Consider the following 21339-nt stretch of genomic DNA (forward strand, 5'->3'; position numbering starts at 1 on the left):
ATGACTTTGACGAGATGAGAGAAGAAGGCTTCAGTCCATCAAACTTCTCAGAGCTAAAGGAGGAATTACATACCCAGCGCAAAGAAACTAAAAATCTTGAAAAAAGAGTGGAAGAATTGATAGCTAGAATAATTAATGCAGAGAAGGTCATAAATGAAATGACAGAGATGAAAACCATGACACGAGAAATACGTGACAAATCCACAAGCTTCAGTAACCGACTTGATCAACTGGAAGAAAGAGTATCAGCGATTGAGGATCAAATGAATGAAATGAAGCGAGAAGAGAAACCAAAAGAAAAAAGAAGAAAAAGAAATGAACAAAGCCTGCAAGAAGTATGGGATTATGTAAAAAGACCAAATCTACGTCTGATTGGGGTGCCTGAAAGTGAAGGGGAAAATGGAACCAAGTTGGAAAACACTCTTCAGGATATCATCCAGGAGAACTTCCCCAACCTAGTAGGGCAGGCCAACATTCAAATTCAGGAAATACAGAGAACACCACAAAGATACTCCTCGAGAAGAGCAACTCCAAGACACATAATTGCCAGATTCACCAAAGTTGAAATGAAGGAAAAAATCTGAAGGGCAGCCAGAGAGAAAGGTTGGGTTACCCACAAAGGGAAGCCCATCAGACTAACAGCAGACCTCTCGGCAGAAACTCTACAAGCCAGAAGAGAGTGGGGGCCAATATTCAACATTCTAAAAGAAAAGAATTTTCAACCCAGAATTTCATATCCAGCCAAACTAAGTTTCATCAGTGAAGGAGAAATAAAGTCCTTTACAGATAAGCAAATGCTTAGAGATTTTGTCACCACCAGGCCTGCCTTACAAGAGACCCTGAAGGAAGCCCTAAACATGGAAAGGAACAACCGGTACCAGCCATTGCAAAAACATGCCAAAATGTAAAGACCATCGAAGCTAGGAAGAAACTGCATCAACTAATGAGCAAAAAAACCAGTTAATATCACAATGGCAGGATCAAGTTCACACATAACAATATTAACCTTAAATGTAAATGGACTAAATGCTCCAATTAAAAGACACAGACTGGAAAACTGGATAAAGAGTCAAGACCCATCAGTCTGCTGTATTCAGGAGACCCATCTCACATGCAGAGACATACATAGGCTCAAAATAAAGGGATGGAGGAAGATCTACCAAGCAAATGGAGAACAAAAAAAAGCAGGGGTTGCAATCCTAGTCTCTGATAAAACAGACTTTAAACCATCAAAGATCAAAAGAGACAAAGAAGGCTATTACATAATGGTAAAGGGATCAATTCAACAGGAAAAGCTAACTATCCTAAATATATATGCACCCAATACAGGAGCACCCAAATTCATAAAGCAAGTCCTTAGAGACTTACAAAGAGACTTAGACTCCCATACAATAATAATGGGAGACTTCAACACTCCACTGTCAACATTAGATCAACGAGACAGAAAGTTAACAAGGATATCCAGGAATTGAACTCATCTCTGCACCAAGCGGACCTAACAGACATCTATAGAACTCTCCACCCCAAATCAACAGAATATACATTCTTCTCAGCACCACATCGCACTTATTCCAAAATTGACCACATAATTGGAAGTAAAGCACTCCTTAGCAAATGTAAAAGAACAGAAATTATAACAAACTGTCTCTCAGACCACAGTGCAATCAAACTAGAACTCAGGACTAAGAAACTCAGTCAAAACCACTCAACTACATGGAAACTGAACAACCTGCTCCTGAATGACTACTGGCTACATAATGAAATGAAGGCAGAAATAAAGATGTTCTTTGAAACCAATGAGAACCAAGATACAACATACCAGAATCTCTGGGACACATTTAAAGCAGTGTGTAGAGGGAAATTTATAGCACTAAATGCCCACAAGAGAAAGCTGGAAAGATCTAAAATTGACACTCTAACATCACAATTAAAAGAACTGGAGAAGCAAGAGCAAACACATTCAAAAGCTAGCAGAAGGCAAGAAATAACTAAGATCAGAGCAGAACTGAAGGAGATAGAGACACAAAAAACCCTCCAAAAAATCAATGAATCCAGGAGTTGGTTTTTTGAAAAAATCAACAAAATTGACAGACCGCTAGCAAGACTAATAAAAAAGAAAAGAGAGAAGAATCAAATAGACGCAATAAAAAATGATAAAGGGGATATCACCACTGACCCCACAGAAATACAAACTACCATCAGAGAATACTATAAACACCTCTACGCAAATCAACTAGAAAATCTAGAAGAAATGGATAATTTCCTGGACACTTACACTCTTCCAAGACTAAACCAGGAAGAAGTTGAATCCCTGAATAGACCAATAGCAGGCTCTGAAATTGAGGCAATAATTAATAGCCTACCAACCAAAAAAAGTCCAGGACCAGATGGATTCACAGCTGAATTCTACCAGAGGTACAAAGAGGAGCTGGTACCACTCCTTCTGAAACTATTCCAATCAATTGAAAAAGAGGGAATCCTCCCTAACTCATTTTATGAGGCCAACATCATCCTGATAACAAAGCCTGGCAGAGACACAACAAAAAAAGAAAATTTTAGACCAATATCCCTGATGAACATCGATGCAAAAATCCTCAATAAAATACTGGCAAACCAGATTCAGCAGCACATCAAAAAGCTTATCCACCATGGTCAAGTGGGCTTCATCCCTGGGATGCAAGGCTGGTTCAACATTCGCAAATCAATAAATGTAATCCAGCATATAAATAGAACCAAAGACAAGAACCACATGATTATCTCAATAGATGCAGAAAAGGCTTTTGACAAAATTCAACAGCCCTTCATGCTAAAAACGCTCAATAAATTCGGTATTGATGGAGCGTACCTCAAAATAATAAGAGCTATTTATGACAAACCCACAGCCAATATCATACTGAATGGGCAAAAACTGGAAACTTCCCTTTGAAAACTGGCACAAGACAGGGATGCCCTCTCTCACCACTCCTATTCAACATAGTCTTGGAAGTTCTGGCTAGGGCAATCAGGCAAGAGAAAGAAATCAAGGGTATCCAGTTAGGAAAAGAAGAAGTCAAATTGTCCCTGTTTGCAGATGACATGATTGTATATTTAGAAAACCCCATTGTCTCAGCCCAAAATCTCCTTAAGCTGATAAACAACTTCAGCAAAGTCTCAGGATACAAAATCAATGTGCAAAAATCACAAGCATTCTTATACACCAGTAATAGACAAACAGAGAGCCAAATCAGGAATGAACTTCCATTCACAATTGCTTCAAAGAGAATAAAATACCTAGGAATCCAACTTACAAGGGATGTAAAGGACCTCTTCAAGGAGAACTACAAACCACTGCTCAGTGAAATAAAAGAGGACACTAACAAATGGAAGAACATACCATGCTCATGGATAGGAAGAATCAATATCGTGAAAATGGCCATATTGCCCAAGGTTATTTATAGATTCAATGCCATCCCCATCAAGCTACCAATGAGTTTCTTCACAGAACTGGAAAAAACGGCTTTAAAGTTCATATGGAACCAAAAAAGAGCCCGCATTGCCAAGACAATCCTAAGTCAAAAGAACAAAGCTGGAGGCATCACGCTACCTGACTTCAAACTATACTACAAGGCTACAGTAACCAAAACAGCATGGTACTGGTACCAAAACAGAGATATAGACCAATGGAACAGAACAGAGTCCTCAGAAATAATACCACACATCTACAGCCATCTGATCTTTGACAAACCTGAGAGAAACAAGAAATGGGGAAAGGACTCCCTATTTAATAAATGGTGCTGGGAAAATTGGCTAGCCATAAGTAGAAAGCTGAAACTGGATCCTTTCCTTACTCCTTATACGAAAATTAATTCAAGATGGATTAGAGACTTAAATATTAGACCTCATACCATAAAAACCCTAGAAGAAAACCTAGGTAGTACCATTCAGGACATAGGCATGGGCAAGGACTTCATGTCTAAAACACCAAAAGCAACGGCAGCAAAAGCAAAAATTGACAAATGGGATATGATTATACCAAAGAGCTTCTGCACAGCAAAAGAAACTACCATCAGAGTGAACAGGCAACCTACAGAATGGGAGAAAATTTTTGCAATCTACTCATCTGACAAAGGGCTAATACCCAGAATCTACAAAGAACTCAAACAAATTTACAAGAAAAAAAAACCCCATCAAAAAGTGGGCAAAGGATATGAACAGACATTTCTCAAAAGAAGACATTCATACAGCCAACAGACACATGAAAAAATGCTCATCATCACTCGCCATCAGAGAAATGCAAATCAAAACCACAATGAGATACCATCTCACACCAGTTAGAATGGCAATCATTAAAAAGTCAGGAAACAGGCCGGGCGCGGTGGCTCAAGCCTGTAATCCCAGCACTTTGGGAGGCCGAGACGGGCGGATCACAAGGTCAGGAGATCAAGACCATCCTGGCTAACATGGTGAAACCCCGTCTCTACTAAAAATACAAAAAACTAGCCGGGCGACCTGGCGGGCGCCTGTAGTCCCAGCTACTCGGGAGGCTGAGGCAGGAGAATGGCGTGAACCCGGGAGGCAGAGCTTGCAGTGAGCTGAGATCCGGCCACTGCACTCCAGCCTGGGCTACAGAGCGAGACTCTGTCTCAAAAAAAAAAAAAAAAAAAAAAAAAAAAAAAGTCAGGAAACAACAGGTGCTGGAGAGGATGTGGAGAAATAGGAACACTTTTACACTGTTGGTGGGATTGTAAACTAGTTCAACCATTATGGAAAACAGTATGGCGATTCCTCAAGGATCTAGAACTAGATGTACCATATGACCCAGCCATCCCACTACTGGGTATATACCCAAAGGATTATAAATCATGCTGCTATAAAGACACATGCACACGTATGGTTATTGCGGCACTATTCACAATAGCAAAGACTTGGAATCAACCCAAATGTCCATCTGTGACAGACTGGATTAAGAAAATGTGGCACATATACACCGTGGAATATTATGCAGCCATAAAAAAGGATGAGTTTGCGTCCTTTGTAGGGACATGGATGCAGCTGGAAACCATCATTCTTAGCAAACTATCACAAGAACAGAAAACCAAACACCGCATGTTCTCACTCATAGGTGGGAACTGAACAATGAGATCACTTGGACTCGGGAAGGGGAACATCACACATCGGGGCCTATCATGGGGAGGGGGGAGGGGGGAAGGATTGCATTGGGAGTTATACCTGATATAAATGACGAATTGATGGGTGCTGACGAGTTGATGGGTGCAGCACACCAACATGGCAGAAGTATACATATGTAACAAACCTGCACATTATGCACATGTACCCTAGAACTTAAAGTATAATTAAAAAAAAAAAAAAAAAGAATTGCCTAAATAACTCCATTAACACCGGGTCAGTTATTTGAGCCCTGAATAACCTAGTTAATAATAATGCTGAAGAAAGCCCAAAAGCATTGTACACAGAAAAACTTGCACCCACAACCAGTGCTCAATAAATGGTAGCTTTAATTTTTAACACCACATCGCCAAGAAACAGATTATTTTGCTATTCCTCAGTTTCCAAGGAAACTCTCATCTTCTATACTTGGTCCTCTATAACCAATTATTATTATTTTATATTTGTTTTAGCCCTGCTGTCCACAGAACACAACTGTTTAACATTTTCCTTTTATACTATTTATCTTAAGTAAAATCATCAAAATATTGAGTTCTACTTTCAAAACAAAAAAAAAAAAGAAAGAAAGCCCAAAATGGCAGAAGACATCACTATATCCAACTCCTAGGGCAAGAAAAACATCAATGCTCTTCCATTCATAGTTGGATTGGTCTTCACTGACATTCTCCTGAAACCTGTACCTGAACCTCCTGCTTTTCTCTGGCATATAGATGATGATGTCAAACTACCCAAACAACCTATATCCTTTTCTGCCCATTGGGGTTACAGATGAAGAGGATGTGTTATTCCAACGGTCATTATGTTGTAAGCACCTGCCTTTCTCAGGGAGGCTGGTGTTCTTATATGTTATAGTGAGAGAGGTGGTTATAAAATGTCTCATTAGTAACCCAGCAGCACAACCTGCTTTCTAAGTTCCCTGGGATGTGGGTCTGCTCCTTTTGCCTTTGTAATTTTCCTTCAATGACATGATGTGCATGAGTTCACCTTTCCCTTTGAGCAAGAGGTATGCATTTCCCAGGGGTAAAGGGGAGACCACTGGTCTCCCCTTTAAAAGTCACTTGATTGCTACTGAAGCTATGTTCTTTTGTTACGGAGTGGCAGAACAAATCGCCTTTTATTTGTGTAGTTTTTGAGGAGGCCAAAAGGCAGGCAACAGGGAGGCTGTGGAACTCCTTAGCAATTCCTTTGTGGAGACCCCACTTCCTTCTCGGGACCCCCAACCCCCATCGAGTAGGGCAGCTGTGTGCCGGAATGGGAAGAGAAGGGAAGAGCTCTCATTTTCCCTACACAGAACCAGATCCTGGAACATCCGCACACTTCGGAGGTTAAGTGAAGCACCACTGGTGAAGGATAACTAGAGTGATCCACCAGAAAAACTGCCATGCCATCCAATCAAGGCCTGGCTCAACTCTGAACTGTACCTCCTAATTGGTCAGCTATCTTATATTTTAGGATAACAACTAACATTTGCTATGTAGCAGATATCTGGAATGGAGAAAAGGATAAAAGCGAGAACCCCTCCATTTAGAATTTTTTGATAGAATAAAGTGGTTAGTTCTCATTTCAGAATGGCTGTGGACGTTCTGCCTGTAGGCAGGGGTGGCTACCACACTGCCTGTCTAGCTGCTTTTTTTCACTCCGTCCTCAACACGTAACCTTTGTGTGAGAGAAAGACATACATGGGTACAAGTTCAAAATGATGTCAATTTTAGTAAAGTTTCCCAGTATTCTTGTGCTACACACAAAACATTACTGCAATATTTTAATACATTACATATTTTGATAGCATTATTCATCATTGCTTGAGCTTAATTCCAAAGCAATATACTTTGACAGCATCCACACCAATACATCAACACAATTTGGAAAATGTAGAACAGCCAGCTCTAACTTACCCCATGATGGCAGGCAGTGATCCATCCGGCTTGGTGTCATCCAAGGTTATTGAAATAGGAGCATCTTCATCTTCAATGATCATGCAGCCACAGTAATCTTAACCAGGAGAAAAATCAATGGGAGATCGAGACCAAGCTCATCAGAGACACCCATACACACATAAATATACATAAACTATTTTTTAAGAGGAAGGCAAATCTTAAACTCTTGGTCTTGGCCCCAATCCTAGATGCTATGTCTTGTTAAATACACACACTGAATATATAAAGATGTCTATTCACCCACAGACAGAAAATGACCCATCTCCATCACCTTTACATTAAGGGCTTATGACCAACCAATGCATGACAAAAAAGGTCAGATGACCCTGGCTCCTAGCATACATGAGGAAAGAGAAGGGCTGTGCTGGAGGGAACGACCCAATCCAGGGAAGAGGTGGCAGGAGGGAATCTGATGGGTATAACCAGAATGCTTATCAACAATAGCCACCATATCTGGGACGCTTTCTAAGTCCAAGATCCCGCCTCATTTAATTCTCACAACACCTTAGGGGTAGGTATTACTGTCACCACTTTACACCTACAGTCTGATGCTAGCAAGCAAGCGAAGTCCTGGAATGTGTAACTTCAATGCAGTGCTCTTTCCATGGTGCCTGCTGACCTCACTCTGCTCATAAAAAGTAAGAAGCAGGACAGATGCCAGGAGCCAGGGCAATGGTGGCCTTATGACTGATGTGATCTCCTTCTTCCCTCTCATCGCCAACAGGTGCTCTTGGGGTCATTATGTGTGGCCAAGGATATGAGGAAATGGACAGACCAAGATTTCTAACCCCTTTTCTACCAATTTGAAAATACTTTGTTTCTGTTCAATACCTTCTGTTCAATAATCCTAAAACAGTGTGATTTCTTCATATAATAGTTTAAACATGAATAATAGCAGCCTACCCTTCTTCTTCCAGAAGGCCTCCTTGTAATACATCATGCACTTAATAATAGCTCCCATTGGAAGCCGCTGAATTAACTGGTTTCTCTCTGCTGGAAGCTCTGGTCTGAAGTGAATCTTGGCCGTCAAGGTCGGAGGGATCGCATTAATTACGTATTTGCACTAAGACACACACAAGCAAAATATTACCTCAAATGTGAGCTGCAGTCTTTGTAGCAGGCATGAAAAATCATCTTTATCACTTCTAAACAACATTGAGCAGTAAAAACATACAAAATGAGACAATGAGGCAACTGTGAGGCAACAAAACAGATCAAGGTCGGTCAACCAAGGCTGGTAATTTGGAAGACTGAGGCAGAAACATGACAGCATTAATTATGCTACTGCTTGAATTGTATCTGGTTAGAAGCTGCAAAAGACACAAGGCCTATTTACTATATGCTCCTTTTGACTCAACCGAGTTACCTCATAATGTTCATGGTTCAATGTCTCTATGATGATGTTGTCACTTGACTGGTCAACATGAGTGACAGGTTGGTTCAGCTTCACTTTGTCTCCGAGGAGGTCCATTATCCGTTCGCTCACTTGACCAGATCCACCTACAAACTTCCGTTCCTACAGGAGGAGGTAGGTAGGACAGGAAACATTATGAAAGCCCAAGGAAGGAAAATCCTATTGGCTACTGATTAGAAAACCTCCAGAAAGTCACAGGCCACACCTCCAATATCTGCACACTTAACTGTCAGAAGAATTCATTAGGACAGAGGCAGAGTTAGCCAAGACAATTCAATGATCATTCCCTGCACAGCTTCCAGCAAAGAAAAGCCATTAAAGTTTATAAAAATCACAGAACCAGAAGAAATGTTCCACTATGCCAATGCTGCCCTGACCAAGTGGGAATATCAGCGAGTTTGTGGGCTTCAAATGCCCAAGAATGCAGGGTGTGGAGGGAGCCCTGGGAAGGGGCGGGCACTGTGCTTACTCCAAAGGATGAGGTTTCTAATTTCCTTTGATTCCTGTAGTTCTGGGCTGAGGTTGTCCAGGCAGGTAAGGATGCAGATGGTGTCATATTACAGACAAAGTTACAGGGTGCTTTTAGGGATAGTGATGTCCTACTAGTCACCACCAAATGATGTTCTAAGAATGGGAAGAAGGGCCAGGTGCAGTGGCTCATCTGGGGTCAGGAGTTCAAGATCAGTCTGGCTAACATGGTGAAATCCCATCTCTACTAAAAATACAAAAATTAGCCAGGCATGGTGGCACATGCTTGTAATCCCAGCTATTCGGGAGGCTGAGGCAGGAGAACCACTTGAACCCAGGAGGCGGAGGTTGCAGTAAGCCAAGATTGTGCCACTGCACTCCAGCATGAGTGACAGAACTAGACTCTATCTCAAAAAAAAAAAAAAAAGAATCGGAATATCAGATCTTGAGTAACTTTTTGCAAAACTATCTGTAAGTTTCAAGGTGGAGGCACAGGGTGAAGGCTAAGCATCTGCTTGTTCCTTTAGATATTGTTAAATAGTTCTCTTGAGAGGCCCTTATAAGACCAGAAGTGCTCTACCCCCTGCCTTCTGCTATGATCACCATGGAAATGTTTCCAGCTTAATCTAAGAAGGTAACTCCTTAACACAATGCTTTTGGTAAGAACCAGAAGGATATTTTTAGCCAATTGTAGAAAATTCTTTTTTTTTTTTTTTTCTTGAGATGGAGTTTCACTCTTGTTGCCCAAGCTGGAGTGCAATGGCACGATCTCAGTTCACTGCAACTTCCGTCTCCTGGGTTCAAGTGATTCTCTTGCCTCAGCCTCCCGAGTAGCTGGGATTACAAGCGCGTGCCATGACGCCTGGCTAGTTTTTTGTATTTTTAGCAGAAATGGGGTTTCATTATGTTGGCTAGGCTGGTCTCGAACTCCTGACCTCAGGTGATCCACCCGCCTTGGCCTCCCAAAGTGCTGGGATTACAGGTGTGAGCCACCACGCCTGGCCAGAAGATTCTTTAAATGGTTAGAAGTGCACAGCCCACCACTTAACAGATTCCTCAATCATGCTCCTCCAGAAAACTGCATAAGCAGCCATGCAGTGATTTTTGCACTTTTGTAACTGGCTGCTGTTTTAATGACAATACCAAAGTTCTTTATAAAAAATATTCCTGGCTAGGCATGGTGGCTCATGCCTGTGATCCTAGCACTTTGAGAGGCTGAGGCGGAGGACTGCTTGAGCCCAGGAGTTGGAGACCAGCCTAGGCAACAAAGTGAGACTCTGTCTCAAAAATTAATTTAAAAAAAGGAAAAAAAATTCCCATAGTGGTTCAGACCTAAATTCATGATTCGTCTTTCTTCAAGAAACCCGGACCATTTAACTTATAATCTGGTCTGTTTTCTAAGAGTTATTTTGAGTATTAATGTGGTGGAAAGATCATGAACTGTTTCTGTCTTGTTCACCGTCCACCCCTCCAGGTCTAGTATTTGTTGAATTAAATTATAGGATAAGCCTAAGTTCTTTAGAAAAATATTGTGATCATGGTTTGAGATTAATCATCTGAACCATATTTTCCAAAAGGTCATGCAGAATTTGGCTAGAAGTATCCTGGCTCCTCTGAATGAAGGACACAAATATCAAATATGAATCAAAATACCTCAGAAAGTAAAATACTGGCTAAAAGGAGTAATCTGGCATTTCTGCCTATAAGTAAAGACACTTAAAAAATGCAACTGTCCTGCATTTGTCAAAGCTAAGGGTCAAATGGGCAATGACTCTTGGTGTCATAAGAACTTGGGGATTTCCGGTGACCTCCTCAGGACAGGAATAATTCATTTGGCAGAGAAAGACTCTATACCTTGTACTGTGCACTCAGAATTTGGGAACTCAGAGAACCTAAGTTAGAGGTAAACTGCTACTAATTAAACCTCATACCATCCAAGCACAACATTTATAGAACAGAGATACCCATTCTCTTTGGATAACAGAAAGGGTTGAAGCAGAGAATCTCAGAGTCCGGGGAATTAGGATTCTGGCTTCGCCATGTGTCCAGCCAATGAACCAAATAAGTCTACTTATTAATAAAGGAAATGATATGGAAACTGGGCAAATTCAAGTGGATAGCAAAAACTAAGAATCCAAAAGGCAGAATTTACTATTGCAAGAGTGGCCATAATCACTTGTGTGAATTAGAAGGAAGAACAGTCACTTCCATTCTGTAACAGTTAACATAAAAGAATAACTCTGATAAACAGATGGGACAGAAACCTTGTATCTGGAACAGAGATGATTTTAAGTACAATAATTGTACAATTTCTAGAATTTGGAAATTCTTTTAGGAATTTAGCTTCTCCTACATAAACAGCCTAATTTTACCTGCCACCAAAAGGAAGGAACTTAATTCTCAAAACCTAATTAATTCAAAATGAAACATTCTTTATCTGTGAACTCCTTTTCAGGAGTGACAAAAGGAAATGAGAAATTTTTTTTTTTCAGAAAATTTTTTGAGATCATTTCACGCTGCTAATTATTCATGTTTCAAAATACTGAAGCAATTATTCAAGACACTGCCCTGGGAGAAAGCAAAATCACAGATGAAGCTCTTGTTTCAGAACAGACACATACACACCATACCTGGCCGCCATTGGTGACAGAGAATATCCGAGTGGTGCCCCCACACTGCTTCACATACCACAAGAACCAGAGGGCAGATACTTCGTGAGGCTCAGAGGTCACATTGATATTCACAAAAAGAGTAGCAAACCGCCTAGCAGTCCTGTTTACAGAACAAAAGTGGAAGTCAGGTATCAATATGTACAGGAGTCAGAGAATGTCATGTTTTTACAACACTATTTAGTGTGTTCAGAAAGTTTTTCTACTGCAATTGAAAAAAAAAAAAAAAAACCTCAATGATTCAATTTCTGAAGGAATGCATTCTTTAACTCTTAGAGAAACTAACATTTTCTCCTGCTTAAGAAATTATGAGTTGAAAAGGAGCGGAGGGTCCAGCAAGATGGCCAAATAGAAACAGCTCCGGTTTGCAGCTCCCAGCGAGATTCACACAGAAAGCGGGTGATTTCTGTGTTTCCAACTGAGGTACCTGGTTCATCTCATTGGGACTGGTTGGACAGTGGGTGCAGCCCACGGAGGGCGAGCTGAAGCAGGGCGGGGCGTCACCTCACCCGGGAAGTGCAAGGGGTCGGGGATTTCCCTTTCCTAGCCAAGGGAAGCCGTGAGAGATGGTACCAGGAAGAACGGTAGACTCCTGCGCAGATACTGTGCTTTTCCTACAGTCTTCGCAACCGGTAGACCAGGAGATTCCCTCCTGTGCCTGGCTCAGTGGGTCCCACACCCACTGAGCCCAGCAAGCTAATATCCATTGGCTTGAAATCCTCACTGCTATTGCAGCAGCCTGAGATCAACCTGGGATGCTCGAGCTTGGTGTGGGGAGGGGCGTCCGCCATTGCTGAGGCTTGAGTAGGCAGTTTTATGCTGACAGTGTAAACAAAGCCAGGGGGAAGTCTGAACTGGATGGACCCCACCACAGCTCAGGAAGGTCTACTGCCGCTCTAGATTCCACCTCTGTGGGCAGGGCATCTCTGAACAAGAGGCAGCAGCCCCAATCAGGGACTTATAGATAAAATCCCCATCTCCCTGGGACAGAGCACCTGGGGGAAGGGGCAGCTGTGGGTGCAGCTTCAGCAGACTTAAATGTCCCTGCCTGACAGCTCTGAAGAGAGCAGTGGTTCTCCTAGCACAGCGTTTGAGCTCTGATAATGGACAGACTGCCTCCTCAAGTGGGTCCCTGACCCCTGTGTAGCCTGACTGGGAGACACCTCCCAGCAGGGGACGACAGACACCTCATACAGGAGAGCTCTGGCTGGCATCTGGTGGGTGCCCCCTTGATCCTTCCAGAGGAAGGATCAGGCAGCAATAGTTGCTGTTCTGCAGCCTCTGCTGGTGAAACCCCGACAAACAGGGTCTGGAGTGGACCTCCAGCAAACTCCAACAGACTTGCAGTTGAGGGGCCTGTTAGAAGGAAAACTAACAAGCAGAAAGGAATAGCATCAACATCAACAAAAAGGACATCCATACAGAAACCCCATCTGTAGGTCACCAACATCAAAGACCAAAGGTAGATAAAACCACAAAGGTGGGGAGAAACCAGTGGAGAAAGGATGAAAAATTCCAAAAACCAAAACGCCTTGCAAAGGATCACAACTCCTCACCAGCAAGGGAACAAAACTGGACGGAGAATGAGTTTGACGAATTGACAGAAGTAGGCTTCAGAAGGTGGGTGATAACAAACTCCTCCGAGCTAAAGGAGCAGGTTCTAACCCAATGCAAGGAAGCTAAGAGGCTTGAAAACAGGTTAGACGAATTGCTAACTAGAATAACCAGTGTAGGGAAGAACATAAATGACCTGATGGAGCTGAAAAACTCACCACGAGAACTTCGTGAAGCAGACACAAGTTTCAATAGCTGAACTGATCAAGCAGAAGAAAGGATATCAGTGATTGAAGATCAACTTAATGAAATAAAGCAAGAAGACAAGATTAGAGAAAAAAGAGTGAAAAGAAACGAACAAAGCCTCCAAGAAATATGGGACTATGTGAAAAGACCGAATCTATGTTTGATTGGTATACCTGAAATTGATGGGGAGAATGGAACCAAGTTGGAAAACACTCTTCAGGATATTATCCAGGAGAACTTCCCTAACCTAGCAAGGCAGGCCAACATTCAAATTCAGGAAATACAGAGAACACCACAAAGATATTCCTCAAAAAGAGCAACCCCAACACATATAATCATCAGATTCATCAAGGTTGAAATGAAGGAAAAAATGTTAAGGGCAGCCAGAAAGAAAGGTCGGGTTACCCATAAAGGGAAGCCCATCAGACTAACAGCAGATCTCTCGGCAGAAACTCTACAAGCCAGAAGAGACTGGGGGCCAATATTCAACATTCTTAAAGAAAAGAATTTTCAACCCGGAATTTCATATCCAGCCAAACTAAGTTTCATGAGTGAAAGAGAAATAAAATCCTTTACAGACAAGCAAATGCTGAGAGATTTTGTTACCACCAGGCCTGCCTTGCCAGAGCTCCTGAAGGAAGCACTAATTATGGAAAGGAACAACCGGTACCAGCCACTGCAAAAACATGCCAAATTGTAAAGACCATTGACACTATGAAGAAACTGCATCAACTAGCGGGCAAAATAACCAGCTAGCATCAAAACGATAGGATCAAATTCACATATAACAATATCAACCTTAAATGTAAATGGGTTAAATGCCCCAATTGAAAGACACAGACTAGCAAACTGGCTAAAGAGTCAAGACCCATCGGTGTGCTATATTCAGGAGACCCATTTCGCATGCAAAGACACACATAGGTTCAAAATAAAGGGATGGAGGAACATTTACCAACCAGACGGAAAGCAAGAAAAAAAGCAGGGGTTGCAGTCTTAGTCTCTGATAAAACACACTTTAAACTAACAAAGGCCAAAAGAGACAAAGAAGGGCATTACATAATTGTAAAGGGATCAATGCAACAAGAAGAGCTAACTATCCTAAATATACATGCACCCAATACAGGAGCACCCAGGTTCATAAAGAAAGTTCTTAGAGATCTACAAAGAGACTTACACTCCCACACAATAACAGTGGGAGACTTTAATACTCCACTGTCAATAGTAGATCAATGAGACAAAAATTAACAAGGATATTCAGGACTTGAACTCAGCCCTGGACCAAGTGGACCTAACAGACATCTACAGAACTCTCCACCCCAAATCAACAGAGTATACATTCTTCTCAGCACCACATCACACTTATTCTAAAATGACCACATAATTAGAACTCCTCAGCAAATGTAAAAGAACAGAAATCACAACAAACTGTCTCTCAGACCACAGTACAATCAAATTAGAACTCAGGATGAAGAAACTCACTCAAAACTGCACAACTACACGGAAACTGAACAACCTGCTCCTGAATGACTACTGAGAATTAACGAAATGAAGACAGAAATAAAGATGTTCTTTGAAATGAATGAGAATAAAGACACAATGCACCAGAATCTCTGGGACACATTTAAAGCAGTGTATAGAGGAAAATTTATAGCACTAAATGCCCAAAAGAGAAAGCAGGGAAGATCTAAAACCAACACCCTAATATCACAATTAAAAGAACTAGAGAAGCAAGAGCAAACAAATCCAAAAGCTAGCAGAAGACAAGAAATAACTAAGATCACAGCAGAACTGAAGGAGATAGAGATAAAAAAAAAAAAAAAAAAAAAAAAAAAAAAAAAAAAAAAACCCTTCAAAAAAAATCAATGAATCCAGGAGCTGGTTTTTTGAAAAGATCAACAAAATAGATAGACCACTAGCAAGACTAATAAAGTAGAAAAGAGAGAAGAATCAAATAGACGCAATAAAAAATGATAAAGGGGATATCACCACTGACCCCACAGAAATACAAACTACCAACAGAGAATACTATAAACACCTCTACGCAAATCAACTAGAAAATCTAGAAGAAATGGATAAATTCCTGGACACATACACCCTCCCAAGACTAAACCAGGAAGAAGTCTAATCTCTGAATAGACCAATAACAGGTTCTGAAATTGAGACAGTAATTAATAGCCTACCAACCAAAAAAAGTCCAGGACCAGATGGATTCACAGCTGAATTCTACCAGAGGTACAAAGAGGAGCTGGTACCATTCCTTCTGAAACTATTCCAATCAATAGAAAAAGAGGGGATCCTCTCTAACTCATTTTATGAGGCCAGCATCATCCTGATACCAAAACCTGGCAGAGACACAACAAAAAAAGAAAATTTCAGGCCAATATCCCTGATGAACATCAATGCGAAAATCCTCAATAAAATACTAGCAAACCAAATCCTGCGGCACATCAAAAAGCGTATCCACCTAGATCAAGATGGCTTCCTCCCTGGGATGCAAGGCTGGTTCAACATACACAAATCAATAAATGTAATCCATCACATAAACAGAACCAATGACAAAAACCGCAAGATTATCTCAATAGATACAGAAAAGGCCTTGGACAAAATTCAACAGCCCTTCATGCTAAAAACTCTGAATAAACTAGGTATTGATGGAACGTATCTCAAAATCATAAGAGCTGTTTATGACAAACCCACAGCCAATATCATACTGAATGAACAAAAACTGGAAGCATTCCCTTTGAAAACTGGCACAAGACAAGGATGCCCTCTCTCACCACTCCTATTCAACATAGTATTGGAAGTTCTGGCCAGGGCAATCACGCAAGAGAAAGAAATAAAGAGTATTCAACTAGGAAAAGAGGAAGTCAAATTGTCTGTTTGCAGATGACATGACTGTATTTTTAGAAAGCCCCATCATCTTGGCCCAAAATCTCCTTAAGCTGATAAGCAACTTCAGCAAAGTCTCAGGATACAAAATCAATGTGCAAAAATCACAAGCATTCCTATACACCAATAACAGACAGAGAACCAAATCATGAGTGAACTCCCATTCACAATTGCTACAAAGAGAATAAAATACCTAGGAATCCAATTTACAAGGGATGTGAAGGACCTCTTCAAGGAGAACTACAAACCACTGTTCAACGAAATAAAAGAGGACACAAACAAATGGAAGAACATTCCATGCTCATGGATAGGAAGAATTAATATCATGAAAATGGCCATACTGCCCAAAGTAATTCATACATTCAGTGCTATCCCCATCAAGCTACGACCGACTTTCTTCACAGAATTGGAAAAAACTACTTTAAACTTCATATGGAACCAAAAAGAGCCCACATAGCCCACATAGCCAAGACAATCCTAAGCAAAAAGAACAAAGCTGGAGGCATCATGTTACCTGACTTCAAACTATACTACAAGGCTACAGTAACCAAAACAGCATGGTACTGGTACCAAAACAAATATATAGACCAATGGAACAGAACAGAGGCCTCAGAAATAACACCACACATCTACAACCATCTGATCTTTGACAAACCTGACAAAAACAAGCAACAGGGAAAGGATTCCCTATTTAATGAATAGTGCGGGGAAAACTGGCTAGCCATATGCAGAAAGGTGAAATTGGATCCCTTCCTTACACTTTATACAAAAATTAACTCAAGATGGATTAAAGATTTAAATGTATAACCTAAAACCATAAAAACTGTAGAAGAAAACGTAGGCAATACCATTCAGAACACAGGGATGGACAAAGACTTCATAACTAAAACACCAAAAGCAATGGCAACAAAAGCCAAAACAGACAAATGGGATCTAATTAAATTAAAGAGCTCTGGCACAGCAAAATAAACTATCATCAGAGTTAACTGGCAACCTACAGAATGGGAGAAAATTTTTGTAATCTACCCATCTGACAAAGGGCTAATATCCAGAATCTACAAAGAACCTAAACAAATTTACAAGAAAGAAACACCCCCATCAAAAAATGGGCAAAGGATATGAACAGACACTTCTCAAAAGAAGACATTTATGCAGCCAAAAAAACTTATGAAAAAATGTTCATCATCACTGGTCCTTACAGAAATGCAAATCAAAACCACAGTGAGATACCATCTCATGCCAGTTAGAATGGCAATCACTAAAAAGTCATGAAACAACAGATGCTGGAGAGGATGTGGAGAAATAGGAATGCTTTTACAATGTTGGTGGGAGTGTCAATTAGTTCAACCATTATGGAAGACAGTGTGGTGATTCCTCAAGGATCTAGAACTAGAAATACCATTTGACTCAGCAATCCCATTACTGGGTATATACCCAAAGAATTATAAATCATTTTACTATAAAGACACATGCATACATATGTTTATTGCAGCACTGTTCACAATATCAAAGTCTTGGAACCAACCCAAATGCCCATCAATGATAGACTGGATAAAGAAAATGTGGCACATATACACCATGGAATACTATGCAGCCATAAGAAAAGGATGAGTTCCTGTCCTTTGCAGGGACATGGATGAAACTGGAAACCATCATTCTCAGCAAAGTAACACAAGAAGACAAAACCAAACACCACATGTTCTCACTCATAAGTGGAAGTTGAACAATAAGAACACATGGACACAGGGAGGGGAACATCACACACCAGGGCCTGTCAGGGGATTGGGGGCTCGGGGAGGGATAGCATTAGGAGAAATGCCTAATGTAAATAATGAGTTGATGGGTGTAGCAAACTAACATGGCACATGCATACCTATGTAACAAACCTACACGTTGTGCACATGCACCCCAGAACTTAAAGTATAATTTAAAAAAAAAAAGAAATTATGAGTTAGCTCCAAGTATGCTAATCCAGGTTCTCTCTAAGCGTCAATATGCTTGTTTCAACACCCATCCTCTCCTCTCCATCTTCATTGCCACAGCCCTGGTCCAGGCTACCAATATGTCCAGGCTATAGCAGTGGTGGCTCTTACTTGGTCATCCTGCATCCCCTTTTGTATCCTCCACACTATAGCCAATGAGGTCTTTTAAAAGTGCCAAACTCAAAAAACCCTCTGCTCAAAACCCTTCAATGACCTTCAATAGAGAAAGGACAAATCTTGAATGTGGCCAATAGATACTGCACTATCAGCCTCTAGACCAGTCCTCCAAACTCCCCTTATACCACTTGCTCTTGTCATCACTATGGTCCAGCTACACTGTCCACTCAGTTGCTCAAACATGCCAATATCCTCACTTCAAGGCCTTCACAAATGCTTGTCCCTGTCCTCTATGCCTAGAAGATTCCATCACTGTACATCATCTACCCGTCGCTGTCTCCCCACTCCCCTGCGAACTTTGAGGCATTTTTGAAAGATACCATTCTCCCCACATCATCCAACCTTTCCTGTCTCCCCACGTACCTGTGGGTCATTTCTGGAAGGTAGCATCCTGCCACACACCATTGACTCTTCCTGTCTAGCTGCTACTCCTCTGGTTCATTTCTGGACAGTACCATTGCCCCCAAAACGTACACCCTTCCCTGCCTCCTCTCAGCAGTTGTGTCTCATTCCTAGAAGACAGTATCTCTGCAAACACATTTTCTATTTTCATATGTCCCCACTGACTCTGAGAGTCATTCCTAGTAGATACCATCTGCCTACACCATCCAATCTTCCTATTGCCACCCTAATACTATGGGTGATTTGGGGATATCATTGCCTCCCCCCTCCCCCACCCCACAACCAGATTCAACCTTCACTGCCTCTTCCAGAGCCTGTGTCACAACCCCGGAAGATATAATTCCCCCAACACGAATCTCTCCTATCTCCCCCTTGCACCTGTCGGCCATTAGAGGAAGATATCCCCTCCACACCATCTACTCTTGCTGTCTCCCCTCTAAACCTATGGCTAATTCCTTGAATATACCATGTACCAACACTATCCAATCATAATGTCTTCCCTCAAGCCCTGGTGGTTCATTCCTGGAAGATGTATCTTGCTACAGCATTCCTGTCTTCCTGTCTCCCCCATTCCCAGCTATGTCATTCCCGAATACCACCCCCCAGAACATCCATCCTTCCTGTCTCTCCCTACCACTCCCCATGTGGCTCATTCCTAGAAGGTACCATCTCTCTAAACTCCTGTCTCCCCGTATCCCTGTGGGTTGTTTCTGGAAGATACCATCCTTCCACACCATCTGCCCTTCTTGTCTCCCCAGCCACCGCACCTGTGGCTGTCTCCAAAGCTAATCCACCCTGTCTCCCACTTCTCTTGCGGGTCATTCCTGGAAGACACCATCTCCCAACACCACCCACCTTTCCTGCCTCCCCCAGTCACCACCTGTGTGGTTCATTCCTGGAAGATACCATATTGCCACACCATCCAACCTTTCTATTTCCCCCTACTCCTGAGTCACATTGGATGATACCACCCCCTCCCTAAGACATCTACCATTCCCTGTCTTCCCACAGTGCCTATGCCACATTCCTGAAAGATACTATACCCCTACACAAAACTATCCACTCTTCCCTGTCAGTCATTCTGTTAGATACCATCCCCCGTCCTGTGTCCCCCGAAGCACCACCAGTGTGGTTCATTCCTGCAAGATACCATCCTGCCACACAATCCAACCTTCCTGTTTCCCCACTACCCCTGTGGGTCATTTCAGGATGATACCGCCTCCTCCCCAAAACGTCTACCCTTCCCCGTCACCCTATAGTGCCTGTGTCGTATTCCTGATACTATCCCCTCTTACATTATTTACCCTGCCTTGACTCCCTCTGGGATCTCCGGGCCATCCTGGAAGATCCCATTCTCCTACCTCATCCATCATTCCCCTGCTTCCCCAGTTCCGTAGTTCATTCCCGGAAGATACCATCTCCAATGCAACATCCATCCTTCTTCTCTATCCCCTGCCCTGTGGGTCATGCCTGGAAAATATCATTCTGCCATACCCTACCTGTCTCCCATCTACCCCTGTGGTCCATTCCTGGAAGATACAATCCCCCAAAACACCCACCTGCCAGGGCTCATTCCTGGAAGATACCATCCTGCCACACCATCCACCCTTCCAATATCCCCTGGACCTCTAACCACCCTTGTGGCAGATTGCTGGAAGATACCATCTCTCTAAACCCAATCCACTGTTACCTACTGCCCCTGTGGGTCACTCCAGGAAGATACCATCCACATTCACCTTCCTTCCTGTCTCCACCCCCACTACTGCAAGTGTGGCTCATTCCTGGAAGATACCATCTTGCAACAGCATCCAACCTTCCTATTTTCCCCTACCCCTTTGGGTCATTTTGAGATGATATAACCACATCTACCCTTCCCTGTTTCCCCACAGTGACTATACCACATTCCTGAAAGATACTATCACAACCCCCCAACACTTTCAACTTGCCTTGTCTCCCCCTTTCCCCTTTGGGTCATCCAGGAGGATGCCATCTCCACATATCTCTTCCTGTGTTTCCCCCAGGTACCACCAGGGTGGCTCATTCCTGAAAGACACCATCTCTCAAAACACAATCCACCCTGTGTCCCTCCGCCCCTTTGGGTCATCCCTGGAAGATACCATCGTGGTCATCTTCCACACTTCCTGTCTCCTCCCTCTCCTCTGGGTCGTGGATGGAAGTTATCTCCCCCACCACTCCCAACTCTTTGGGTCACTACAGGAAAACCCATGCCTGCCAACAAGCCAATGTTCTCTCCATCCCCTAGCTCCTGTGGACCATTCCTGGGCAGTACCATCCCACCTCACCATCCACTCTTCATGTTTCCCTACTGCCCTTGTGACTCATTCCTGGAAAATATATCCTGGCACACCATTCATGCTTCCTCTCTCTGCCCTGTCCCTCTGGATCATTCCACAATGCTACCATGCCAGCCAACA

General features: G+C 42.3%; 1 protein-coding gene across 2 annotated transcripts in view; it reads right to left on the reverse strand.

Moving 5' to 3' along the window:
* Positions 1 to 21339, reverse strand: part of MAOA (monoamine oxidase A) — a 99539-nt gene that overhangs the window by 13795 nt on the left and 64405 nt on the right. For both annotated transcript variants that reach the window (XM_030934182.1, XM_030934183.1), the window contains 4 exons: positions 11616 to 11757; positions 8470 to 8619; positions 8007 to 8166; positions 7062 to 7158 (listed from right to left, as the gene is read on the reverse strand). In XM_030934182.1, the coding sequence (XP_030790042.1) occupies positions 7062 to 7158; positions 8007 to 8166; positions 8470 to 8619; positions 11616 to 11757 (549 nt within the window). The remainder of the gene's footprint in view (positions 1 to 7061; positions 7159 to 8006; positions 8167 to 8469; positions 8620 to 11615; positions 11758 to 21339) is intronic.

The sequence above is a fragment of the Rhinopithecus roxellana genome, chromosome 7 (genome assembly GCF_007565055.1).
Source record: "Rhinopithecus roxellana isolate Shanxi Qingling chromosome 7, ASM756505v1, whole genome shotgun sequence".
Lineage (NCBI taxonomy): Eukaryota > Metazoa > Chordata > Mammalia > Primates > Cercopithecidae > Rhinopithecus > Rhinopithecus roxellana.